Raw genomic sequence first — 24,914 nt, forward strand, 5'->3', positions numbered from 1 at the left:
CCCATCCCTTACCCCACAGCACCCCAGTTACTCTGGCTGTGCCCAAACCATCAGTCCCTCCTTTCACTCCTTTCTGTCCTAGAGAGGTCAAGGCGAAGCTGCAGCCCTCAGACCATCACTGTGAGCTGCAGGTGGGTGAGGAGCGTGGCCCTGCAGTGGGTCCTGGCACTGCTGTGGGTTCCCACTCTGCTGGCAGCCACTACCAGAAATGGCACGGCTGCTCCGTGACTTGGGGAGTGGGAACGATGCCCGTGGCCTCCTCAAAGGCTGCGGCTCTGCCAGGTCCGTGGCCCTGGGTCTGGCTGGCCAAGTGGCCCACAGCCTGCAGCTCTCCAAAAGGGTTTTGTGGCTGCAGAAGGGCTGTCGGTCCCTCGGGACCCTCTGCTGGGGCAGCTCTGCTGGCACCCCATGGATGGGGCAGCACAGCACAGCAAGGAGCAAGGACAGAGTGATGGCAGCAGCTGGACCATTCCTCGATATTAATAGACATTCCCAAGAAAGCAGCGAGGACAGAGCGGGGATGGTGCTAAATAAGGGCGGTGAGTGCCAGGCAGCGGCCATGGCTGCAGCCCAGGAGCAGGAGCGTGTGGCGAGGCTGGGGATGGCAGGGTGCCGGCTGAGGGTGCCGGGTGCCGGGATGTGGCGGTGTTGGGGCGCTGCGCTGTTGGGGTACCGAGGTGTCAGGGTGCCGGGGCACCGGAGGTTGGGGACCATCATGGAGCGGTGCCCGGGGATCGGTCACGGGCTGTGCGTGCACAGACGGAGCCGGACCGCGCCGAGCCGCGCTGCGCCGTGCCGGGACGTGACAGCCCCGCCGCGATCCGGGTTCCCAGCGGAGGCGGAGCCGCGCAGGGAGGATCCCGGGACGAGCAGCGGCGGAGCGGCCATCGCTCGGCACCGCCCGGAGCGGCCCGGCACAGCGCGGTACGGTACGGAGAGCAGCGCCCACAGCGGCAGCGGGGCTGAGCGGGGGGAGCGGGGTTGAGGGTGGGCGCGGGTCGGGGGGGCCGGAGGGAGCCGGCCGGGAGCGGGGCCGTCCCGATGCGGGGTCTCGCGCTGCCCCCGCTCCTCCCCCTCCCCGTGCCCATCCCGGTGTTGGGGCGGCCGGGCTGACCCGTCGCTGCAGCCGGGGATGGCCGCCCGCATCCTGCACCGCCTGCGGCACGCGCTGGGCGCGGACGGCAACCGGGAGGAGCGGACGCACGACGGCGCTGAGACCGAGGACTGTCCCGAGAGCTCGGAGCTGGAGGACGACACCGAGGGGCTGTCCACGAGACTCAGCGGCACCCTGAGCTTCAGCGGGCACGAGGAGGACGAGGACGAGGAGGAGGAGGAAGAGGAGGAGGAGGACGGCGGCGAGGAACTGCCTGCGGGGGATGCTGCGCAGGACGGAGGCAGGTGCCGGGATGGATGGATGGGTGGATGGATGGATGGATGGATGGATGGATGGATGGATGGATGGATGGATGGATGGATGGATGGATGGATGGATGGATGGATGGCTGCCATGGCCGCCCCGGGCGCCCGCTGAGCGCTTCTCCCCGCACAGAGTGGGGCCCGGCGGCGCGGCCCGGCAGCGTGTTGAGCCGGCAGCTGCAGGAGCTTTGGCGGCGGTCGCGGAGCAGCCTCGTGCCGCAGCGGCTGCAATTCGAGGTCACCAGCGCCAGCGTGGTCAGCGAGCGCTCCTCCAAGTACGTGGTGAGTGCGTCCACGGGGCCGCGACGGCGGGTGGGGGTTGGGGCGGGCGCTCACTTCTCTGTGTCTCTCCCTGTGCTGCCCCGACGGTGCCGCGGCTCAGATGAGCCTCAGGTAACTACGGCCGGCGGCTCCGCCGTGTGAACGCCGCCCTGGGCACGCAGCGTGTGCCCGGCCCAAGGCTCCTTTGCTGCCGTGCGCTCGGTTCGGCCCCGGCCTCACCGGGGGGGCCACGTCCCCCATCGCAGCAGCCGCCGACCCCCGTTCCTGCCCACAGCTCTACACCATCTACCTGACCCGCTCCGGGCAGTTGGACAAAGCTCCCGCCTCCATCTCCCGCCGCTACTCGGACTTCGAGCGGCTGAACCGCCGCCTGCGCGGCCGCTTTGGCTGTGACATGGCGGCCATCGCCTTCCCCAGGAAGAGGCTGCGGCGCAACTTCACGGCCGAGACCATCGCCAAGCGGAGCCGAGCCTTCGAGCAGTTCCTGTCCCACCTGCACTCCATCGCCGAGATCCGCCGCTCCCCAGAGTTCCTCGAGTTCTTCTTCCTGCAGGACCTGCGTGCCGCCCAGCGCCTCACCTGCACCGGGATGTACCGCGAGGCTCTGGCCACATGGAGCAACGCCTACCGCCTGCAGGACCGCCTGGGGGTCTGCGGCTCCGGCCGCTTCCTCCTGACGCTGGCCGGGCTGGTTGTCTGCCACCAGGAGCTGGACCAGCTGGGTGAAGCCCACGGCTGCTGTGAGCAGGCGCTGCAGCTGCTGGAGGCCCAGGACAGCCACCCGCTGCTTGGGCCTTTCCTCCAGGCTCACGTCCACCTGGCCTGGAAAGTGGGCAAGGATAAGCGGCAGTCGGAGGCCCGGCTGCAGGGCCTGCAGGAGGCCGGGGTGCCATTGCAGCAGCAGCCCAGCCTGAAGGAGTGTCTCATCAAGGAACCTCTGGAGTGAGGCCGGGGGCAATGGGGTGCAGGACAGTTTGCACTCCGGGGTGGGAGAGGGAGCAGTGAGGGTTGGGATTGGGCACGGAGGCAGAGTTGTGTTGGCACAGGCTGCACGTGGTGGCTGGGATCAGGGCTGGCCCCTCTGGGAGCCATCTCTCAAAAATGCACTTTCTATGTCAGTTTTTCCACCGGTGCTGGGTGTTGCTGCCCGCACTGTCAGGAGCCAGCTGCTCCCTGGGGCTCTTAGACAGGACTTTAGCTGAGACACATTGGCACTGCATTAAAGGGACAGGAAGGCTCCTGGCCAGGAACTTCCAAAAACAGAAAATAAAAAGGACTTTAATAAAGTCTTGGTAGGAGAAAGAACAGGGGCTCCTGTGGTATCTGTGTAGCTTCACTTCCCCCTGAGGCACCACACAGAGACACCCACCAGAAGGAAGCCCTTGTGCCTCCCACAGCAGGAGGTGGGAACATCCTTGTTCTTCCCTTTGTGGCTGCTGTGCTCCCCTCTCCAGCCCAGCTCCAAAGAGGAGGCCGAGGTGTGAGCAGCAGCAGCAGCAGCTCAGCCATTAGGGCACGAGGAGGTCAGCAGAAGTGAGAAGGGGAAGCCACGTGGGTGTTACAGTAGCACTTTCCTCTCCTGTGACCCTGTGTGCCCCATGTGCCCTGGTGCTGCCCTCTGCTCCCCCGCCATCAGAAGCTCCCTTAGAGTTCCATATGGTCTCCCAAAGTCAAGGGGACAAACTCCAGGGCACAGAGCTCAGCTGCTCACGTGATCGCTTTATTTACAGTGGGTGAACAGTGGCTCAGCATAGCGTGCCATTACACTGCACAGCTGGCAATCAACAACAGCAGTAACACTGCAGCTCGTGCAGAACCACCTCAGTGCTGAAGCGCTGGCCCCAACACTCCCACCTGTGGGACTCAGCCCCTTCTCTTCTGCTGCTCCTTCTGCTGCTGCACGGGGTCCTGCCTCCGCCACAGCCATTCTAGCGCAGGCCTCAGCCCCAGCACACAGAGCTTGGTCCAGCTGCTGCTTCCGGCTTTTTCGGCTAGAGTTTACTCTGGTTTGGGTTCTCCTCCACCCGAATGACTCCTTCCTGAGTGCAGGTGACAGCCAGGACCCCATCCCTGCGCCACAGTCGTCCGTGCACCAGCCCTCGGCACCCACCTGCAGAGAATGCTGTGAGACTGCAGCCCCTGCGTGGGTCACATCAGCCTTTGCCACACGGTGCCCAGGGAACCAGCCAGGACTCACCAGCCCAGGGGCTCTCGCACTCATACAGCATCCAGTGGTCAGATCGGAAGGGTGCGTGGAACCACATGGAGTGGTCGAGGGACACCATGAATTTGACGTTGTACTGACGATGGGGCAGCAAGGCCGTGCCCAGAAAGGCATAGTCAGAGATGTAGGCGGCTACACAGCAGTGCACCTTCATGTCAGTCTCTCCTGCAAAAAGCTACTTCAGACCTTCTGCCCTCGCTACGTCCCCAGGATGAAGGCTGCAGGACTGAATGTGGCAAAGGGGCATTGCTTCACACCCTGTCTCCCTGACCTTACTTCAGTCCTGAAACCCCTACACCTCCCCCAAGCTTAAGGTATAGGAACCACAACTCTCCCAGCCCTCTGTCATGAATGTGAGAGCTTAAGCCCCAGCCCTGGATGGCATCCAGAGGCCCCTCCAGGCAGGACCCACCTATGTAACCTCGGGCTCGCACCCAGAAGAACTGCTTTGGCTCCTGTGGCTCCGTGCAGAATATATCGGGTGGGTTCACAGGTTTGATATCAATCGGCACATCTTCAGCTTGGATCTTGTTGAGATGCTTTCTGTATCTTTCTGCCAAGTTAGGATTCCTTGAGAATGGAGAAGCAAAGTCAATGCCAAGTGCCCATGGAAGGCAGCGGTGTCAGCCCAGGGCCACAAGGAAAAGCAGGAGGGCGCATCTGCTGCCTGCCTCTACTTCCCTTGCAGGTACACACGGGGACTCCTCGGGTTATCACTGCAATCCTTTCCCACCTGCTTGTGTCCCTGCACTTCTGTAAGCCCCAGCACACAGGAGGGAGCCCCCAGGTGCCTTTTCCTCTCCACTCACTGCAGGAACTTCTCAATGAGCTCCTCCTGCGTCAGCAGCTCCTCAGGGGGCGGCACGTTGGGCATGGTGAACTGGTGCTGCACGGGACTCTGCTGGGCCAGCTGGAAGGAGGCCTGGCAGATGAAGATGGGCTTCCCGTGCTGAATGGCCTTCACGGAGCGGACGGAGAAGCTCTTTCCAGTCCGGGTCCGCTCCACCTCGTACAGCACCGGCACCTTGGGGTCCCCTGGGGACACGGGAGATGGCAGCTTTTGGCTGCGGGGCAGCACGGGATGCTTCGATCTGCGGTGAAAGCTGGGGCGGGGCAGAGGGAGCCACCCAACGGAGGCTGCGGTGCCGCCCCCCCGCACCCCGGGCAGCTCCCCCCGCCCGGTCCCGGTGTCCCGGTGCCACGCTCCGCCCCGCGGTCCCACCTGCTCTCACGAAGTAGCAGTGCAGTGAATGTGCCTGCAGCTCCCGGCTCACGGCGCGGGCAGCGGCCACCAGGGCCTGGCCCACGATCTGCCCCCCGAACAGGCGGCGCGTGGCGGGCACCCAATGGTGCTGACCCCTACGGACCGAACGGGAACCGGTCAGTGAAACGGCCACAGCGACGGGACGGGGAGGAGCGACACCGGGCACCTGAACAGGTCGAGCTCGAGGCGCTCCAGGTTGAGCACGCTAGTGAGCAGCACGCTACGCAGGTCCCCGGCCGCCGCCAGACGCTGCAGGCCCGAGCCTGACCCCGAGCCTGACCCCGCACCGCCGCCATCGCCCGGCGCCGCCATCACCACCGCGACCCGGAACCGGCACTGCCGGCAGCCACTTCCGGTAGCCGCCCATACGGCTGGAGGAGGGAGCCACCGGCTGATTGGCTTCTCGAGCTGTCAGTCACTGGACTGGCGGCAGAATATATCGCGCCGGTTGGTCGGCCTCACGCCAGTTGTGAAAGAACGTCTGTGATTGGTGGAGCGCCGGGCGGGGCGGTGCCGTATCGGGTTGATAAGGGCGGCGGGCCGCCCGGCTCTCGCTCATTTCGCCATGGAGCTCGGGGCGCGGTTCCGGACATACAAGGAGTTCATGGAGTCGCTGTGCGCCTACCAGCAGGCCTACGGCTCGCACTACAGCCTGCGCAGCTGCACCTCGGTGCGCTTCCACAACCGGGAGTACGGCACGGCCGTTCGCGAGGATGTGATGTAAGGCGCCCACCGCCCGGCGTCGTGTAGGCCTCGGCCCCACGGTGGCAGCACGTGCTGCTGGGCCCGCTAGGCCTCGGACCCCATTAGGCCTCGGACCCCATTAGGCCTCGGACCCCATTAGGCCTCGGACCCCATTAGGCCTCGGGCCTGGCCTGTCCCCGGGCCGAGCCCCCATATGCATGTGTTGGGGCTGCAGCTGCCATAGCAAGGCCCTGGCAGGGCGCTGTGGGGCTGAGCTGTGTCTCCTCACACCCACATCGCTCCCTATATTGTCCCTGTGCCTCTGGTTGTAGCTCAGTTCTATCTGCCTTTGTTCTCTCTGCCCCTTGTAGTGCAACCTGCCCCTCTGCTGTTTGAGGTGATGCTGTTGTGGTGTTGCTAACTAGCACTGCAGCCTGCAGTAGCTCGTTGGCATCCAATAGCGTTCCCTTCCAATGCGTTGGAAAGGAGTTATCAGGATTCTCTTTCATAGTGCTGAGCTCTGCAGGCCTTCATTGGCCCTGCTGGGACCAGGCCCTGCCTGTGGGATCAAGGACGTGCTTAATGTCATGTCTTAAAGTTTCCCTAGCTCTTCTCTTTGGGATACGGAGGTGCTCGGTGATGGTGGCTGTAAGTCTTAGTTCCTTTGTTCCCTCTGTTTGTGCTTATCTCAGGACTTCTGATTAGACTGGCCTTGCACGTCTGGTGGATGTGTGGGATTTGTGCATTCACTAATTGAACGTAGAGCTGAAATGCTAGAAAAGTCTAATCTAAATGTTGGAAAACGTTATTGCTCCCACTGTTAACTCTTTCTCAACGTTTGCAGGTTCATGCAGGTGAAGTTTGGTTGTACCCGGACCCAAAAGTACAGTAAGAAAAGGAAGAAGCATCCCAACCTGTGTCCAGCTTACTTTGTTTTGCAATATAACGAGGAAATAGATCAACTCGTGATCAGTGAGTTATGTGGTGACCATGTACATGTGGACACAGAAATTTTCCTGACCGGAGGCATAACCAGAGGAGCCAGCACTACAGCGGATGGCAGCCCTGCAGTCAAACAGCGTAGGCAGCAGCAGCCAGATGGGACCAAAAGCTCCAATGAGGTGGATGAGAACTCACCCGAGACTGAGCAACTTGTGGATGGAGCATCTGCACAGTGCAGGATTCCTGCGCTCTCAGCATCAGGAGAGGAAAACAACTCTGCCTCAGCAGCAGCCAGAGTCACTGAAGTAGTGAAAAACTGCCTGAATGCAGACAGCGGGGCACTGGCTTCAGTTGATGTAGGCAGTGACCAGGGGCTAGAGAGACTCAACTTCCAGACCAGCAAGATGAAGAGCTTATTCATGAAGTTCCCTGCCAGCCTTCTGTTGCACAGGGTGCAGAATAAGGGCGGACACGTTCTCTATGTGCTCTTAGTAGAGAGTAAAGAGCGAGTGGGGAAGATCGTGCACTGGTCAGTCCTGAAAGCTGACACGGGTCAGAGCATCAGCAAAATGCTGACTGTTTTCAAGGAGTTCAATCCTGAGTGGCAAAAGGTGAAGGTTGTTTTTGTGGACGCGTCCTTCCCTCACAGATCTGTCCTTCAGGAGCTCTTTCCTTCGGCTCAGGTGCTGCTTTCTGTCTACCACACTGTCCGACTGCTTGAGGAAAAGGTGAATGAGGCAGAAATGCCACATAGTGCCAAGCAAGAACTGAAGCTGGCCTTGAAGAAGGCAGTGTTTTCCACTTCGGCTGACAGTCTGGACGCCCTGTCTCACATGATGAAGAGCGTGGTTAACGCGGAGCTGTACGAACACCTCCAGGCCAACTGGTTCTCCTGTGAGCTGCTGTGGTACATGCACACCAAGAAGGGTCTTCATTCCTGCAGCGCTCACATTGACAGTCTGGATCTCATCACACACCGCCTGTCTGCTCTCTTTGGTCAGTACTCCTCCTTGGAGGCCGGTGTTCTCCATTTACTGCAGTGTGCCGAGTGTCTCGATTCCAAACCTCTAGAAAGCTCCAGCTGGACTCCCTCGTGCACCAAGGACTGTCAGAGGGGCTCCCAAGAGAAACCCGATGCTCAGCTGTGTGCTGCCACCAAAGCAGCCCTTCCTTTGGACTCCCAGGATCAACATGAGCCTCTTAAGGACATAGTGCCCAGCGTGGTGCTGGAGAGGAAGGGCTGCGTGCTGGAGGCGCTGCAGGGCTGCAGGGCGCTGGACTCCCAGCTGTGTGCGGCCGAGTGGGAGGTGGTGCAGGTGTCCACGCAGCTGATGAGCGCGGTGCGGGGCGGGGTGGAGGTTCGGCTGCTGGAGGACGCGCACCGGGTGAGCAAGGATTGCTGCGGCTGCAGCTGCTACTTCCAGCAGCGCTACCGCCTGCCCTGCAGACACGTGCTGGCCGTGCTGCACGCCGAGCGCAGGAGCGTGGAGAGCGGCATGGTGGGACACCGCTGGCAGAGGAAGTACCGGCAGCGCACGGAGATACCGGACAGCGAGGGGACGGAGCGGGAGGAGGAGCGGGAGGAGCGGCGGGACCGGATCCAGGCGCTCAGCAAGGAGCTGGCCAACCTGCTGCTGCAGAGCGACGGGCCGCAGCTGGACGAGCGCAGCTCCGCTCTCAGGGCCATCGTGGACGCCTGGGCCGAGGCAGGTGGGGACAAGGAGCCGGGGGCGGTGAAGGAGGAGCCGGGGGCGGTGGAGGAGGAGGAGGCGGTGGTAAAGGAGGAGGCGGCGGTGCCGGACTCTCCGTGACGGACTCGCCGTGACTCGGGCGCGCTCCCCGCGGTGCCGCCTTTTCCCGCGCGGGGGCGCCGTGGCGGGAACTACGTGACGTCACTTACGCGCCCGGCGCCGATTGGCCGCGTGTCGGGGGCGGGGCGGGGCGGGGCTGGGCGCGCTGGCGGGGCGGCCATGGCGGAGGGCGCGGGGCGGGAGTGCACGGTGTCGTACGAGCTGGACGCGTTGGGCCGCATGGCCGCCGTCAGCTTCCAGCGGGCCAACATGGGCGCGCTGTTCGCCCGCTTCCCGCAGGCTCTGCTGGTTCACCGGTTCTGCGCCCCCAGCGGCCGGGCGCTCTACATCTTCGTGGCGGACGGGCCGTGCCTGGCGGTGCGCAGGGCGGCGGGCCGCGTGGTGCACCTGGCCGTGCCCCGCAACGAGACGGCGAGCGGCCTGGCCCGTATGTGCGAGGCGTTCCGGGCCTTCAACCCCGCCTGGTGGCGCACCCGCGTGCTGCTGGTCGGCCCCGACCTCCCCGAGCCCATGGCGCTGGGCCAGGCCTTCCCCGCGGCCGAGGTGCGGCTCTCGGCCTTCCACGTGTGCAAACACCTGCAGGAGCAGATCCAGCGCCTGGGCCTGGAGCCGCGGGCCGAGCGGCTGCTGCTCAGCACCCTGCAGAGCACCATGTGCGGAGCCACGGAGGGGAAACGCAAGGAGATGCACCGCGTCCTGAACGAGACGGTACCGCCCGACCTGCTGCCGCGATTCCACGCTCACTGGCTGCTCACTGATAAGATCTGGGCCACGTACGGGGAGAGGGGCAGCAAGAAGAGCGACTATTTCATGGAGCTGGAGGCCGTCACCCAGGGACTAAGCCAGATTTTCAGTGCTGAGCTCTTCCTGGAGACTTGCATCGCCTCCTTAGCAAAGTACTACCAGAAGTGTGTGTCTGAGGGCTCTCCCTGTGACACTGTGAGCTCCGCTGCCTGTGCTGATCACCGTGCAGCTTCCCCAAGCCCACCCGCATCCAATTCCACTCTTCAGCCCCCAGCAGCATGTCAGGATCAGCCATCACAGTGCTCTCTCCAGGACTCTCCTGTGGCAACGGCAGCTCCTCAGCTCCCACTTGCCCTCCGCAGCCAGCCTGCGCCTCCACAGTCTCTCCTCCAGAGCGGCTCTGTGAGCACTTGCTCCTTGTACGTTCCTTCATCTCCTGCAATTAAAGTGGAGGCCACGGAACACCCAGAGGGGGACAGCGATGAGGTGAACCAAAGTGCTGAAGAATGCATCATGCAGTCTTTGTCTGATATTTGCACAGATTCTGCTGCCAGGCTGTGCCTGAGCGAGCTTGCGGTGGTTCAGAAGTCTGTACAGCTGATAGGCACCAACGCAGATGCTGTCAGCGTGCAGATCCTTGAAGATGCTCATAGAGTGACTCAGGAAGGGCTGGGCAGCTGCACATGCCACTTCAACCAGACGTTCCAGTTGCCCTGCCGGCACATCCAGGCTGTGCTGAACTCAGAGAGAAAGACCTTGCAGCCTGAGATGCTGGAGAGGCAGAAGGGATGTGACGTCATCCAGGGCATGCAAGATGATGCTGACCACCTCTTGGAGGACCTGGAGAGCCCTTGGGATGAGTCTCGGGACAAATATCTGGCTGTGTCCTCGCTCACAGCTGAGGTCAGCCGGCTCCTCGCCTCTTGTAGCACAGAGGAGTTTGAGCTCCGGTGCAGCACCCTGCGAGCGCTGGCTGACAGCTGGATCGGGCCCTACATGCAGGTGAAACTCTAGTATGGGACAGGGAGCCAGGCGTGAGGCTGGCACTGACCACGGCTCTGCCACATCCCTCCTCTGCTTTCATTGCTCCGTTGATTCAGACTATTCCCCATGGGAGTTTGGGGCTGGCTGGGCCGCTTCATGTGTGATCATCCACTCCTGCATGGGGGAGCTGTGGAGCTGGTTTACAAATTCCCAACTGGACTGTAATGGGTAACAAGCTGCTGACCTAACAAGCAGGAAATGCATGGAGTGAGCTGAGGGTGGTGTGGGGTAGGAAGCGATAGTTTAATGATGTGATTAAAGTTATTTGATCTTTGGCCAGCACCTTCAGGTCCTTCCAGCATCCGGCTGTGAGGGTATTGTGCAACAAAGCCAATAAATGGGCCTTTGTCACTTTGGAGCTGAGTGTGTTTCTGAGGCTGTTCTTTCCTGCCGTAGGGCAGTGAGGCTGCTCACTTGGGCAGGGTTTTTAAACATCTTTCCTTGGTTTTCAGGTCCATTTTCGTTGCACGCTATTTGGGCGAGTGAGCCTATGTGTGTTAATGAGCAGCAGAACCTGAGGGTGGCGATCTCTGCTGCTGGCAGTGCTGCCTGTGCTGGGGCGTTTGTTTTTCTGCTTGTGGCAGCTGCTCTTAGTTATTCAGATAATGGAACCGCCCTCCCTCCTGCCTGCTGGGGGTCACTGCAGTACAAACAACCCTTCTGCAAAGCACGGAGTCAACGCTTTGAGTGTGTGGGGTGGGGGAGTGGGGGAGGAAAAAACACTAAGAACAAACATGTGTTCACCCTGGCCTGCAGATGCTGATGAGCTGCCAGCCCCCTTGGCTGTGTCCTGGGGGATGTGCTGGGGACATCTGGGGAGGAGCACAAAGCAGCACAGGCCCCTTTTGATCGCTTGTTTCCCACGGGTTGGTGCTTTAGTAACACTCCGATCTTAGAGTCGGCCTGTTGCAGTAGAACTGTGTGGTTGGGGATTTCCTCTCATTTTTAGGGTTTTGTCATGTTGTACGATAATATCAAATCCCTCTGTCTAAATATAGCCTAGTGTTTCCTACGACACCTTTCTGTAAGCTTAGAGCTGTGTGTTCTGGCTGTTCCTGGAGCAGGCTCCCAAGGGGAGCACAGCACAGGTACACAGTGAGCCAAGGCTGGGACCTGGGGCTGCACTGGGGCTGCCAGGCCTCCCTCATCTTGCTGTGACAGGCTTCATTGTCACAGGCCTGTGCACGAGGAGCAGCCGCTGCTGGAGCTGCTTATTGCACGTGGTGCATGGACAGCAGTCCAACCCTTCCGCCTCTTCACAGAGAGCACAGGAAATAAGTCATCCCCTTCTCAGTAAACATGTTTCTCAAGAGTGAAACTGCGTGGCTGGGCCAGGGCCCAGCTGCAATTTACCTTCCACGTGAGCAGGGAGCCCTGCAGCCCTTTGTGAGAGCCCATTGCTAGCAGCACAGCTTCCCTACGCAGCCTTCTCACTGCTGCAGGCTGCTTCCAGGTAGAAAGGAGCCTGGGCTGGGGCTGCTGGTCCTGCACTCACCTCTGGCAGTGCTCTGAGCCTGTGACAGCTCTGGGAAGCAGTGCCCCAGCCTCCTGTACTTACAGGTTTCCATCCCGCAGCCCCAGGGCTGTTGCTCAGGGCAGGCAGATGAAGAGGCCCACGGGTAGTGCTCAGTGCTCAGTGCTCCTGCTGTGGGACCAGGAAATGGTGGCTTTGTGCCTGGGCTCTGCACCAGCACCATGCAGAGCTCAGGCTGTGCCTGGAAGTGCTTTATTACTCAGCTCTTCTGTGAATGGCCTCAAGCCCAACTGTACAGTAATTTGAGTTGGAAGGGACCTTTGAAAGTCATTTAGTCCAACTCCCCTGCAGTGAATGGGGCACACACAGCTACATCGGGTGCTCAGAGCTCCCACCGCACCCATTCACACAGAGGAAAGTCCATCTGGGGGCAGGGGGCTGTGTCATGCAGCACCCTCAGTTCCTCACTCGTGTTGGCAGAAGTGCTTCAGCATGGGGGGTAGATCCAGGCCGTCGATGGCCAGGCGGTGCACAATGTGCTTCTGGATGACCAGCCGGCAGAGTGTCTGCAGGGAGGGGACTGCAAGAGAGCAGACAGGAGGAGCTGGGGTGGCTGGAGCAGCCATGTCAGCAGCGTGGTGTGCAGGGCTCCCTGCCGGCCCCTCGCTTTTGGGCAGCGTTTGGGGGCAGCACTTATTTTCCTATAGGGCTCTGCTGGGGTACAGCTTCACCCTGCAGGGTCCTTGTGTCCTGCTTAGGCTGAGACCTTATTATCCCTAGGCTGAAGCTCCTTCAATGGGCTGAGGCTGCAGCCAGGCTGAGTGTGGTGGCCCTGCAGTCATGTGCCTACACAGTGTGCTACTGTGGTGTTCTGCATTTGTTTTCTCTTGGGGCTGCCACATGATTCCTCCAGAGACTCGCGTGCCCACGCAATATTTTCCTTTCATCCTCATCCCCTTTGGTGGCCTCAGTGCACACCACACTGCGCCCTCAGCATCCCGCTGCGGGGCGGACTCACATGATGCTCCCGGGACACGTCTTCCATGGCCCCCCCTGAGCCCTGTGACACACACTGTGGGCGGATTCCTCCTCTATGAGCTGTGTGAAGCCCCCAGCAGTGCGGGGTGGGGGGGCTGACTGCGGTGTCACACAGCAGAGCAGGGCTCTGGGTGCTGGCCCTGCTGCTCTGCTTCATGTGGCCACCAGCACGAGGCCTTGGGGCAGCGCCAGACAAAGCAACGTTGTGCCCAGCACGGCCCCAGCCTTGGGCTGCTCCTGGATATCTGCAATGCTTATCATAGGCTGGGACTCGCAGCCCTGAGCGTTCGGTGAGCAGCAGCGTGACCCCCCCCCCCCCCCCAGTGTTGCATCTCCTGCCCTTTGTCTGCAGGGTTTCACTTCACCACCCACACCCCAGCAAAAAGCAGAACTAGAGCAGAACTGATTTGTAAAGCCACGGGAAATGCTGCAGAAAAAGCAGCTGCTGAAATCTGCGGGCAGCTGGTACCGGGTGCACTCACTGCCCTCGGTGCACTGCTGGCCTCACCCCATGCTGTGTGCTGCTGGGAACCCTTGCTGCTCCCCTCCCCCCATTGCTTCTAGCAAGAAGCAGCCAGCACAAAGAATGCCAGACCACAGCACAAAGAATGCCAGAGCACAGCACAGAGAATGCCAGAGCACAGCCTTGAGAGGCTGAACACGGGTCCGGGGTTCCCTGTGCAGGAGTCACTCTGCTATAGGTCCTGGTATCTTGTTTGCTTTCTGTCCCTGGCCTTGTGCCTGCTATGCCAAGACCTTATTATCCCCCAATTATGTAAAGCACAGGTGGCACAGCAGCGTGATGGTGGCCATCAGCACCCAGGCACTATTTCTTCTGCTTCACATCCTTCATCATCCTGAGCACGTGCTTATTTTTCCAATATGCTTCTAATTAGCACCTATTAACTGACTGAGCCCCACCCTGCCTGGGGACACCTGCATGTTACCTAAGGGCTGCAGCATCATGGGGGTCAGCCCTGGATCTGCTGCTGCAGCCCTGGATCTGGGCAGGGTGAGGTTGGGATGTGGGGTCCAAACCACAGCCTCACTGCGCTCTAGGGGGACTCGGGATGCCCTGCCTGCCCCCCAACCCTGTATCTCTGTGCCCCACATCCACATCCCACCGTCCCGTGGGGTCCCCACGCAGATACCCACAGCCATATTCCACCTGGATCACATGGACGCTTTTGGTGGAGGCGAAGACGTCAACCACGGCGTAGAGCGGCCGTGCCGTGGGCAGGCTCCGTGCGCTCGGCCCCATGTCCTCCCCGTTGATGACGATGTGCATATCGGCGGTGCCGTCGGGCCGGGGGGCGTACAGGACCCCGATGCGGCTGCGCAGGGCGGTGGGCGGCAGCACGTTGGTGCGGTACAGCTCGTCCAGGAGGTGGCTGTATCGCCCGGGCCGGCTGCGCCCCACCAGTTTGTCCCGGGGGATCCTCACGCCCTCGATGCGCAGCTCGGGCTCCCACAGCGGGGCCGGGGCCGGGGTCGGCTCCTCCTGCCCGTCCACCGACACGCGGTTGTGGCTGCGGGTGATGGCGAACACCCACGTGTCCCCCATAGCGACCAGGTCGGGCAGCGAATACTCGGGCACCGAGCCCAGGCTCTGCGGGTCGAGCGCCGTCAGCCCCACGCGGAGGTGGCCGCACCAGCCCCGCTCCTTCTCGTCGATCTCCACCAGGAAGAGCTGCCCCGGCTCCAGCGGCTCGTGGCTGAAGCACAGCGCGTTACCGAAGCTCTCCACGCGCGTGGCCCGTGTGCGCGACGCGTCCAGGCGGACGTTGGTGCCGTGTACACGGTGGAAGCGGGTGGGAGGGTGACACGGAGCCGCCATGGCCGCAGTGCTATTAATAACCGGGCAGCTGCTGCCGGGGGGACGGAGCGAGGGAAGGGGCCAGAGGGAGGGCGGCGGAGCGGGGGGTGCGGGACGGGCCATACAGGAATGGGGCCATACAATGATGGGGCCATACAGGGACGGGGCCATAGAGGGACGGGGCCCTGTGCTCCCCACCCTACATCGGGGTCCCCCCACACCGGGCTCCCCCCATTGCAGCCCTGTCAGCCCCGTGTCGGTTCGATCCCGCCGTGTCCGTGCGGTCCGTGGATCGGCCGGGTCGGTCCCACGTGCACGCGTGGAATGGAGGGGCGTGGCCAGCTGCCCAGACGGCTCGCTGATTGGCTAAGGGTGTCCACGCCCCCTCCGCGAAACCCCGCCCACCCTCACGTGACCGCTGGCGGTCATATGGGCGCGGGTCATGTGCTGCGGGACCGGGCTGCGGGGTGAGCGGGGTGAGCGGCACCGGGCGGGACCACGGCTGTACGGCTGTACGGCACCACGGCTGTACGGCTGTACTGCTATACGGCTATACGGTTGTACGGCTATAGGGCTGTACGGCACCGGGCGGGGCGGGGGGGAGTGACCCGCTGTGGCTGTGCCGGTAGTGCCGGTACCGACAAGGGTCACCGCAGCATCGTGGCGGCGGAGCTCGGTGCGGTTCGTTGCGGTTCGTTGCCCGTCCGGTCCGTCAGCTCCTCCCGTGTCTGCTCCCGCAGATGCTGCCGCTGCTGGTCGCTCTGTTGCTGTTCCTGGGGCCGGCTCAGGCCGCGCCCGCGGGGCACGAGGTGACGTTCCTGCCCGGGCTGAACAAACAGCCGGCGTTCAGACACTACTCGGGGCACCTCTGCATCGGGCCCACACAGCGACTGCACTACTGGTACGTGGGCCGGGATGGGAACCGGGGATGGGAACCGGGACCGGGGCGTGGGGCCGGGACGTGGGGCCGGTGCTGGTGCTGGCTGGGCACTGGGTGCTCACTCACATCACACACCCCGCAGGTTTGTGGAGGCCCAGAGCAACCCGCAGAGCAGCCCCCTGGTGCTATGGCTGAACGGCGGCCCCGGCTGCAGCTCCATGGAAGGATTCCTGAAGGAACACGGCCCCTTCCTGGTCAGTGGTGGCGGCTCCCTGGAGGCTGCAGGGCTCCGTGATGCGGGCGGTGTCTGGGGCCCTGTGGTGTGTCACATATCGGTCTCCATTCCTTCCTCAGGTGCAGCCCGATGGGGTCACACTGAAGTACAATGACTACGCCTGGAACAAGGTACGGGTGCTGCCGTGGGCAGGGAGCGGCTGCTGCCCCACCCACGTTGCGGGGAATTGTGGTTGTCAGTGCTCTGTGCTGCTCCTCACCCCCCTCCAGCTCAATGCAGAGCAGGGACAAGATTCTCATTGCAACACTGGGGTGGGCCATGTGCAAACAGTGCTGTGGGTGAAGGCTGTTGGCCCTCTGTGCTGGGAGCTCCCTGGTCTCTCATGCTCCCCTGCCCCTCTGCTGTCCCCACAGATTGCCAACATGCTTTATCTGGAGTCCCCTGCAGGCGTTGGCTTCTCCTACTCCGAGGACAAGAAATATGCCACCAATGATACCGAGGTGAGCCGTGAGGCTGTTGCAGGCCCAGCCTGGAGCTGTTGGCCCAGTGCCACCCTCCTGATGCCACCCGCTGTCCCTGCAGGTCGCACACAACAACTACCTGGCTCTGAAGGAGTTCCTGAGGCTCTTCCCTGAGTACTCCAAGAACGACCTCTTCCTCACGGGGGAGAGCTACGGCGGCATCTACATCCCTACGCTGGCAGAGTGGGTGATGCAGGACCCCAGCCTTAACCTCAAGGTGAGGGCACGGCCTCGCTGAGACCCAGCACATCACGTGGGGGCGGCCCCAGCCCTGCAGCCTTTCATCTCCCTGGGTGCCGGTGGTGAACGTGTTCTGCTGCGTGAGACCGAGGAGTGCTCCAAAGCACCCATGGCCTTTCCTCTTCCCCCTGTGAAGTAAACAGGGCCACAGCTGCTTCCTGCCTGACGCCGATGCTCTGTGGCTGCCCTGTGAGGAGCTGCCATACCACAGAGTTGTTTTCTTATTGCCCCACAGGGAATCGCTGTGGGAAACGGCCTCTCCTCCTATGAGATCAACGACAACTCCTTGGTGTACTTCGCCTATTACCACGGCCTGCTGGGCACCCAGTGAGAGCGGGGAGCACTGAGGGGGGGGAAGTGCTGCTGGTCCCTGTGGCACAGGGCAGGGTGGGCTCTGGTGAATCACTCCAATTCCTGGTCTCTGCCTGCAGGCTGTGGAAGGACTTGCAGACCTTCTGCTGCTCCGAAGGGAAGTGCAACTTCCATGACAACTCCAACCTGAACTGCACGCTTAAGGTGAGGGAGCTACAATCCACAAGCCCTGCTCCAGTCCCTGTGAGCAGCAGCACTGTGCTTGGTGCTGGGTCCCTCAAGCACTCTGTTGAGTCCTGAGCCCCGCTCAGGACTGAGCCCCGCTCGTTGCAGATGGCAGAGATGATTGAGATTGTAGAGGAGTCTGGGCTCAACATCTACAATCTCTACGCCCCGTGTGCTGGCGGTGTTCCTGGGAGCATGAGGTGAGAGCAGCAGCAGCACCGCTGTCCCCAAGCACAGGCAGATCCCCACCAGCAGCAGGGGGCTGGCAGAGAAACTGCTTCTGTGGCCGCTTCTTCCTGGTGCTTGGTGCTGGCTGTTATCCCGAGCCCTCGCTCCTGCAGAGCTCTCACCCTGTTGCCGTGCTTGGTCTGCCCCCAGGTATGAAGGTGACTATCTCGTCACACATGATCTGGGAAACTCCTTCATCCGGATGCCATTGAGGTTCTCCTGGCGCCAGGTGAGCGTGGGCCCCATCACAGCGCGCTGCCAGCGCCCTCCACCTGCATGTAGGGACGGGGCAGCTGTCCCTATGGGCAGTGTTGAGCTGCTGCTGCAGGGCTGTCCTGACTCCCCCAGAACCTGTTCCGGATGCCCGTAGCCCGCAATAAAGTGCGGATGGACCCACCGTGCACCAACTCCACAGCACCGACCATGTACCTGAACTCCCCAGAAGTGAGGAAGGCTCTTCACATCTCCCCCGATGCTCCGGAGTGGGAGGTGTGCAGGTGAGCAAGGCACAGGTGGGGCTGAGTGTGCGGCACAAGCGGCTGCTGAACCCACTGCTGCTTCCTCTGCAGCTTCGAGGTGAACCGCAGCTACAAGCGCCTGTACATGCAGATGAATGACCAGTACCTGAAGCTTCTTGGAGCCATGGTGTGTATTTGTGGGGGGAGCACACAGCCCATGGGAGCAGCTCTTCCCCACATAGGGTCGTGCCCTGCGTGGTGCTCATGCTCTTCTTGCTCTGCAGAAATACAGAATCCTGGTGTACAATGGGGATGTTGACATGGCCTGCAATTTCCTTGGGGATGAGTGGTTCGTGGACTCCCTGTGCCAGAAGGTAAATGGGCAGAGTGAGATCTGGGCTGGTCCCTGGGTCAGCCAGGCACAGGGGGAAGCAGTGGGGTCTGTGGGGCTTGGCACTCAGGGTGCTGTCTCTATTCCCAGGTGCAGGTGGCTCGCCGGCCTTGGCTCTACACTGAAGGAGGCGAGAACCAGATCGGGGGCTTCGTGAAAGAGTTCACCAACATTGCTTTCCTCACTGTCAAGGTAGGGCTGAGATGGTGCAGTCAGACACAGCTGACATCAGTGCTGTGGGACAGGCAGTGGTTGCCCCATGGAGGGCACTGACTGCTGGCACCTGTTTCCTGCAGGGAGCCGGCCACATGGTGCCTACAGACCAGCCCCTCGCTGCCTTCACCATGTTCAGCCGTTTCATTAAGAATGAGCCATACTAGGAGCTGGGGAGGCTGTGACCAGGGCCTCGGGCTGCCTGCATACACCAGTCACCTCTCGCACAGCTCATCCTCACTGCCACTCAGCTGCACCAGGGCTCCCCTGTGTCATGAACAAAGTCACTACTGCAGCTGGTGGGGATCCCTCCGGCCCCAGGGGCTCTGCTCAGCCTGGAGCTGGGCTTTCTGTAGGGAGACCCTGGGACTCCATCCTTGCTGGGTGCCGCAGCCTGTCTCTTTGCTGTGGCTTCCTGTCTTACCTCCTTTCTATCTCTGGAGGCAACTACTTCCCTCTTGGGGTGGGAGCAGTCCTCATCACTTCCCCTCTGCCCTGTGGCCTTTGCACACACATGGCCTGGGTTGCTCTGAGCCAGCTGCTCTCTGCTAAGCACAGTTGACGTGGTGGCTGTGGGCTGCCCTATAGGGCCTTTCTGCTCCCCTTGAAACCACTCCCAACCTGACCACACTGAAAGGCAGTTTACAATGAAGACAATCTCACTGCCTAGGTCACACAGTACTCTAGGGAACCTGGAATAAACTCTGAATAAGGTGGTCCTGCTCCTCATTAATGAGCTCCTTGCACCTCTCTGCTACCCTCTGCTTTGCTTTCTTTGGCTATCTCAAGGGTGGTTCCTAACAGAGGATCCAGCAGCAGTGAGTGCTGATGTGCTGTGCATGGTGTTCTTGGGAGCCAGAGCCCTTTCTGCAGAGGGCACTGGGGCTTCCTAAAAACAAACCACCCCAGAAGCAGGAGGAGAGCTCTCCCCTGGAGCTGGCAGCTCTGTGGTCTGGAGTGTGGGCTCACCCTCCAAGCAACAAGGCAGTACAAGCTGGCGTACAGTGGTTTATTAGTGTATGAGAAGGGTTGCAGCACGGATTCCCAGAGCAGCTGTCTCCACCTTGCTGCTGCCCACCTGGGTGCTGGATGTGTGAGTGGTACTGGGGATGTAACTTCCTACCTACAGCCTACGGGTCCAGCCCGGGATCTGACCTTTGTCCAGGGTGAAGGAGCAAGTAAGCAGAGCTACAGCTGGTGGGAGTCTGTGCTGGCTGCTGTGGGCTGCACGGTGGGCTCAGCAGGGACTGCAGGGGCAGAGCGGTACTTCTCGATCACTTCCCGCAGCCCCTTGGAGAAGTGGAGATCAGCTCCCACTGTGAGAAATCCCTGCAAAGGAAAGAAGTATTGGCACGGGACCGGCTGTGCCTGCAGCCACCAGGACACAGTGTCTGCTGGAGGGGCTGGAGTTGCCCTTGTCCTTCTCACACACCGCGTGGTTGGTGACCACCTCCCTGGTGAAGTCCATGCCTTCTGGCAGAGGGATCTGCACACCCTTCTTTGTCCTCTCTGCAGGGAGGAGATGCAGTAAGCCCCGTGACACTGCCCCAGTGCTTGCCATGCACAGGCAGTGATGATAGTGATGGTTCTTACCGTTTAAGATGGGCATGATTGTCAGCTGCAGAAGAGTTTTCAGTGGGGCCTGCAGCGAGAACAGCTGTGGGGAGGGGAAGGGGGATGAGTCCAGAGCTGCTGGGCAGGGTAGGGCCTGCTTGTGTTTCTCAAGGGTCGATGAAGGGGTGGGAAGGCCTGCACAGCCCTCCCAGCGCTGCTCCCTGCTGTGGGAGCTACCCAGGACAGCTGGACCCTCCCACGCTCTGTACTGGCACAGGGTCTGCTCACCGCTAGAGATTCCAGTGCTGACTGCTTGGAATAGATGCGAAACCTGCATGGAGGGAAAGCAGCTGTGAGCTGGGGCAGAGGAGATGGTCCCTGCAGCCCAGGTGGGAGCTCAGTGTGGGCCATACCTTCGCAGGTCCAGTTGCACACGCAGTGCCTTCCCTTGCAGGTACACCTTGGCACTCAGCTTTGATTCCTATGGGGAGAGTGAGCTGCATGGGAGCCCTGCTGCAGCCATTGTGGGCAGGCAGCAGAACAACCTGGGTGCTGCTCCCAGCTTTGGGGCATCAAAGACTTCCCAGGTGGGGTGCAGAGTTCTCCTGCCCTGTGTAGTAGGGCAGGCACACACAACCTGGCTGCAGCAGCACTCACCATGGCCATGCTGGAAAGCTGGACAGGAGGGCGGTCTGCAGGTACCAGTGAGATGTTAAGGAAAGCAGAGACAGAGATGGAGGTCCCCGAGGGTTTGATCACACAGCGGGGGGGAGCTGACACCTGAAGCACCAGCCGCAAGGGAGCATCCACCACAGCGGGGTTCTGGGGAGAGGGGAGGGGAACCATGCTGGGCAGAGCTGCTCCACCCCAGGGGGGGGCCCTGTGCCTCTCCTGCCCCAGTGGGGATCTCCTCTCACCAGCATGAAGATGGTCCCAAAGAAGGTGGCTCTCAGCAGAACCTCCAGGTCCTTGGGCACCTGCAGGGAGGACAAACCTCATGGGTAGGAGAGCTGGCACTTCTGCCCCTTGCAGAGCTTCTGCACTTCAATGTGTGGAGCCCACCCTGCCTCCCCCAGGCAGCACCCCTCCCCCGCGTAAGCCTGTGCAGTGTCAAAATGTGCTGCTCACCTTCTCCCCCTCGAGCTCTATTGCCAGCACACCTGCCTGGAAGTACGCATGCATGGCTGAGTCAAAGAAGTACTCAGAGAAGGCAACATAAACCATGCGCTCGGTCTCCTTGATCACCGGCTCCACCGCGTGGTTCTCCAGCTCCTGCTCCTCCCTCGCACGGTAGAAGAACATGCCCTGTGCCAAGAACAGTGACTGTTGCTGCAGCTGCAGCACCGCTTGCTGTGCTCACTGCATGCACTGATGCAGAGCTGTGCCAACAAGGATAGGGGAGGCAGGGCAGGATCTAGTGCCAGACCTTGAAGTCCAGGTCGAGGGTTTCTGGGGAGACAACTGGATCACGTAGGAGGGAGTAGTCAATTCCAATGTGCTCATCCACGTAGTTCCTTACTGCCAAGGAAGAGGTGCTGTGAGAACAAACCCTACGGGGTGGCTTGCAGTCCTTTTTCTCGGCTCTGCATAGGCTGCAGTGAGCAGGGTCTGGTCTTATCCTGCTCACCCGGCACTGTGTCCAGCAAGGAGTTCAGCAGCACCAGGCTGGCATGCTCCAGGGATGGGCAGATCTGTGGGGAATCACTCAGCAGTGGGGCCAGAACTCCTGGCCTGGAGGAGGACTGGGCTGCCTCCAGCATCCCTGGGTCAGCCCCTCCTGACTGCAGCCAGGGGAGCTCCGTGCCCATCTCTGCTTACAGCCCTACCTGCTGGCTAAGGAGGAAGCGCATCCCTGTGACAATGAAGGTGCTCAGGAACTCGTAGACCTTCCTGCAGGACACAACAGCTTTGCAGCAGCCTTCCAGCCCTGTCCCCCCACCTCCATTCCCATAAAAAAACACAGGCCTGACCACAGCAGGGTGGCACAGACAGATCCTGCCTGGCACAGGGGCATGGCTGCCACCATGGCATCGGGTGTACCTGAGCGTGCCAGAGAATCCTGCATGCATTCTGGCAATGGAGGCATTGCAGGACATGTTGGAAATCTTGAGGCGTCCGACCTCATCCTTGGCCAGCTGCAGCACGGTATGGATGTGGACACCATCAGCAGAAGCATTGATGGATCCGATGTCATAGCTGGAAGCCATGGGAACAGACAGGAAGACACAGATCCTATCAGCCCCAGGAATGGGCAGCACGGCACTCCCGGGGCTGTGGGACGGGCTGGTGGGGAGGGGAGGGTAACTCACAAGAACCAGTAGAGCAGCTGCCGCCTGAAGCGCAGGCTGATGGAAGCGTTGTTGATGTTGAAGGCGAGGTGCTGCTGCGGCTGGAAGTGCAGGTTGGAAAATGGCAGCTGCAGGTCCATCACCTTGACCCTGCCAGGGAGGGGACGGTAAGGCAGACCCAAGGGCTGCTGCACGCAGGGAGCAGGCAGCACTCACTGGCTGATGTTGTAGTGGAACTGCCCCTCCTTCCCGTGCAGGTCTGACACTGTGATGTTCTCCAGCTCCTGCTCCACGAAGCGCAGACCCTCATGCTTCACTGCAATGCAAAATGAGCCCGGGCTGGTCACAGCCAGGCAGGCTGTGCCGCATTCCACCAACAAAGCCCACCCTGCCGGTCCCGCCGTGCAAGCCGGCTCTCCGCCCTGCCTGGGAGCAGGGTCCTGGCCAGCCCCTTACCGAGGTCCAGCCCCTTGGAGGTAATCCGGATCTTGCAGCCGGGAGGGCTGTGCGAGCCTGCGGTCAGCCAGGGCAGCAGGAGCAGGAGGAGGAGGCGGCTGCCGGCAGCCATCTCGCACCTGGGGGCAGAGCACGGGGTCAGCATGAACTGAGCTATGGGGCACAGAGGGGATGCCCAGCCATCCTTGTGGCTGCTGCCCAACCTGCTTTCAGAACAGGGGCAGCCTGGGCAGGGGCTGGCCCCAAGGAGCACCTACCCCATGGCCCTGCTGTGCCCCACACCCCAAAATCCCACAACTATATCCAGGTCCCCATCGCATAAGTGGGCCAGCGCCCCAGGGTGCTGCGTGCAAGCCCCCAGCACAGACCCCATGGGCTGGCAGGATCACACCACCACACCCAACAACCACGGACAGCTGTTGCTGTCAGTGCCAGCAGCATCCTGCCCTTCCCCAGCACAGCTAGATCCACAGACTGCAGGGTGAGGTGAGCCCCGTGGGGAACCGCATCACCACACAGGGAAGGGATTCCTCTACCATGGGCTTTCCAGCCTTGTGAAGAGCCCCAAATGCTCCCCAAGGACAAGCACTGCCCGTCCACGTCCCATGCCTTGCAGCAGGGCTGGGCTAGAGATGGAGACTCCTCATCCAGCAGGAAAAGGCAGAGCTGCTTGCGGGATGGCAGGGACAGCACAGGGCTTCTCCATTGTGTTTCTGCCCAGTTCTCTGCAAGGGAGAGGACAGAGCCCCTCCTGCTTGGGGTCCGGAGCCTCCATCCTTCCCCGAGGGCCACACAGGGACTGGGGCAGCTCGCAGCACAATGCTGGCTCAGTTCATATACTTACAGTATGACTTGTCCTCGGCTTCCCTGGTCTGGAGAAACTGAATCACGTGAAGTGAAGTGAGGGAAGGAGGGAGGGAGGGAGAACACCAGCAGCTCCAGGAGTTTCTTCTGAGCTGGCTCAGGCTCCCATGCGTTTATATATCCCACCAGCCACCACCCCTTGTGAGCCCACAGCTGGGAGGAGACACAGCAGACAGGAGGATGAAAGGCTCGGGGACGCCGGCCACACAGCGCAGGGTGGCTTCATCATTTTGGGGAAGTGCCGACCCCCAGCCCTGCTGCTGCGTAACTCCCCGCCGTGCTCTGCCAGCTCCAGCAGTGCCCAGCGGGCTCTGTGCCACGGCTGCAGCTGAACATGAGTCCTTTGGGAGTTGCTTTGTGCCCATCTGTGAGGTGAGCACCAGACGGGGAAGCTGCTGTGGCAATTGGAGCTACAGAACCGCTCCAACAGCCTGGCACATACAAGGCTCTGCAGGGCTCGCAGCCACCAGGGCTCGTTCCCAGCCTGTTCCCAGCAGCTGATCAGACACAGATGTGCTCAGCACTCCAAGAGGCACCGCTGAAGAGATCCAGCTGTGCCCTTATTCCCTTTCTGATCCCATTGCCAAGAGGCCGGGATGCGTGACACTGTGCGGGCACAGCGGCCCCGCTCAGCCCAAGTTGCCGGCCGTGCTTTGCCACAATCCCTTTGCATTCCAAAGGACAAGGCTTTGCTTCCCAGCCGTGCAGCCTTGCACAAATCCGGCTGAGCTCCTTGTTTCCCCCTCCTCCAATTCCCTGCAGCACGGGGCTGGGCTGAGCCAGCACTTTGTGCTGAGGGTGATTATCTGCACACACACACACACACACACACACTGAGCCGGGCTGTGGGGGCTCACGCTGTGGCAGCAGGGAGACCGATGCGGCTCGGTGCTTACACAGCACTTAGCCCTTCAAACTGCTGGGCCAGCATTAACTGATGACACTGACCCCGGTGCTCTGGGTGCAGAGGGCAGCGCTGCAGCGGGCAGCACCGACAGCCCCCGAGCCCCGAGCCGGGCGGGGCCTGTGTGTGTGTGTGCGGCCGGGGCTGCGCTGTGTCCCACAGCCCCAGGCGTTGTTAGGCCGCAGCTCCATGTTTAGGCCGCAGCCCCGGGCGTTGTTTGTTAGGCCGCAGCCCGGCCGTGCCCAGCGGCCACACGCAGCGCTTTGCATTGATCACAGCGGGCGGCCCCGGGCTGTAGTTGCGCCCCGCCCGTCGCCCGCCGTCCTTCAAAGCGGCTCCTGGGCTCGTTGTGGGTCCGGCCCCGCCCGCCGGGAACCTCCCGCTGTGCTGGGACGTGGCGGCGGGG

At 61.5% G+C, this 24,914-nt stretch overlaps 7 protein-coding genes across 10 annotated transcripts; 4 read left to right on the forward strand and 3 right to left on the reverse strand.

The window, feature by feature from the left end:
• Positions 1-323: 323 nt before the first annotated feature.
• On the forward strand, positions 324-3,007 carry SNX21 (sorting nexin family member 21). Of its 4 annotated transcripts, none has more exons than XM_032448641.1 (5): positions 324-539; positions 760-929; positions 1,127-1,394; positions 1,550-1,691; positions 2,116-3,007. In XM_032448641.1, the coding sequence occupies exons 3-5, from the start codon at positions 1,133-1,135 to the stop codon at positions 2,642-2,644; spliced, it is 933 nt and encodes a 310-aa protein (XP_032304532.1). In that variant the 5' UTR covers positions 324-539; positions 760-929; positions 1,127-1,132; the 3' UTR covers positions 2,645-3,007. The 4 variants fall into 4 exon arrangements, with proteins under 4 accessions (XP_032304532.1, XP_015737450.1, XP_032304531.1 ...); XM_015881964.2 differs by having other exon boundaries at positions 333-539; positions 1,550-1,698; positions 1,973-3,007; XM_032448640.1 differs by having other exon boundaries at positions 334-539; positions 760-924; positions 1,550-1,698; positions 1,973-3,007.
• Positions 3,008-3,397: 390 nt separating this feature from the next.
• Positions 3,398-5,745, reverse strand: ACOT8 (acyl-CoA thioesterase 8). The gene is given in 8 exon segments (XM_015881731.1): positions 3,398-3,808; positions 3,896-4,087; positions 4,335-4,492; positions 4,732-4,957; positions 5,145-5,281; positions 5,353-5,545; positions 5,548-5,643; positions 5,721-5,745. Coding segments are annotated over 8 exon segments (1,146 nt in total). The 3' UTR covers positions 3,398-3,689.
• Positions 5,641-8,640, forward strand: ZSWIM3 (zinc finger SWIM-type containing 3). The gene is made up of 2 exons (XM_015881924.2): positions 5,641-5,906; positions 6,715-8,640. Exons 1-2 carry the CDS (start codon positions 5,752-5,754, stop codon positions 8,621-8,623), a joined length of 2,064 nt encoding a protein of 687 aa, XP_015737410.1. The 5' UTR covers positions 5,641-5,751; the 3' UTR covers positions 8,624-8,640.
• A 122-nt stretch (positions 8,641-8,762) lies between these two features.
• ZSWIM1 (zinc finger SWIM-type containing 1) lies at positions 8,763-10,769 on the forward strand. Its single transcript, XM_015881961.2, has one exon. The coding sequence runs from the start codon at positions 8,783-8,785 to the stop codon at positions 10,379-10,381; it is 1,599 nt and encodes a 532-aa protein (XP_015737447.1). The 5' UTR covers positions 8,763-8,782; the 3' UTR covers positions 10,382-10,769.
• Positions 10,770-12,070: 1,301 nt separating this feature from the next.
• Positions 12,071-14,952, reverse strand: NEURL2 (neuralized E3 ubiquitin protein ligase 2). Its single transcript, XM_015881980.2, has 2 exons — positions 14,079-14,952; positions 12,071-12,465 (listed from the first exon to the last, which is right to left on the reverse strand). The coding sequence occupies exons 1-2, from the start codon at positions 14,908-14,910 to the stop codon at positions 12,350-12,352; spliced, it is 948 nt and encodes a 315-aa protein (XP_015737466.2). The 5' UTR covers positions 14,911-14,952; the 3' UTR covers positions 12,071-12,349.
• A 96-nt stretch (positions 14,953-15,048) lies between these two features.
• On the forward strand, positions 15,049-19,158 carry CTSA (cathepsin A). Its single transcript, XM_015881942.2, is given in 16 exon segments — positions 15,049-15,157; positions 15,160-15,215; positions 15,480-15,640; positions 15,762-15,873; positions 15,974-16,024; positions 16,268-16,354; positions 16,437-16,592; positions 16,851-16,942; positions 17,047-17,131; positions 17,261-17,352; positions 17,531-17,609; positions 17,729-17,877; positions 17,950-18,025; positions 18,123-18,212; positions 18,320-18,421; positions 18,526-19,158. Coding segments are annotated over 16 exon segments (1,566 nt in total). The 5' UTR covers positions 15,049-15,063; the 3' UTR covers positions 18,610-19,158.
• A 279-nt stretch (positions 19,159-19,437) lies between these two features.
• PLTP (phospholipid transfer protein) lies at positions 19,438-24,319 on the reverse strand. Its single transcript, XM_015881939.2, has 16 exons — positions 23,585-24,319; positions 22,741-22,859; positions 22,501-22,600; positions 22,306-22,434; positions 22,037-22,192; positions 21,823-21,886; positions 21,624-21,687; positions 21,423-21,514; positions 21,125-21,301; positions 20,914-20,973; positions 20,654-20,818; positions 20,410-20,477; positions 20,285-20,327; positions 20,036-20,099; positions 19,875-19,951; positions 19,438-19,771 (listed from the first exon to the last, which is right to left on the reverse strand). The coding sequence occupies exons 2-16, from the start codon at positions 22,850-22,852 to the stop codon at positions 19,631-19,633; spliced, it is 1,512 nt and encodes a 503-aa protein (XP_015737425.1). The 5' UTR covers positions 22,853-22,859; positions 23,585-24,319; the 3' UTR covers positions 19,438-19,630.
• Positions 24,320-24,914: the final 595 nt, after the last annotated feature.

This window comes from Coturnix japonica, chromosome 20 (assembly GCF_001577835.2).
Source record: "Coturnix japonica isolate 7356 chromosome 20, Coturnix japonica 2.1, whole genome shotgun sequence".
NCBI classification, from domain to species: Eukaryota; Metazoa; Chordata; class Aves; order Galliformes; family Phasianidae; genus Coturnix; species Coturnix japonica.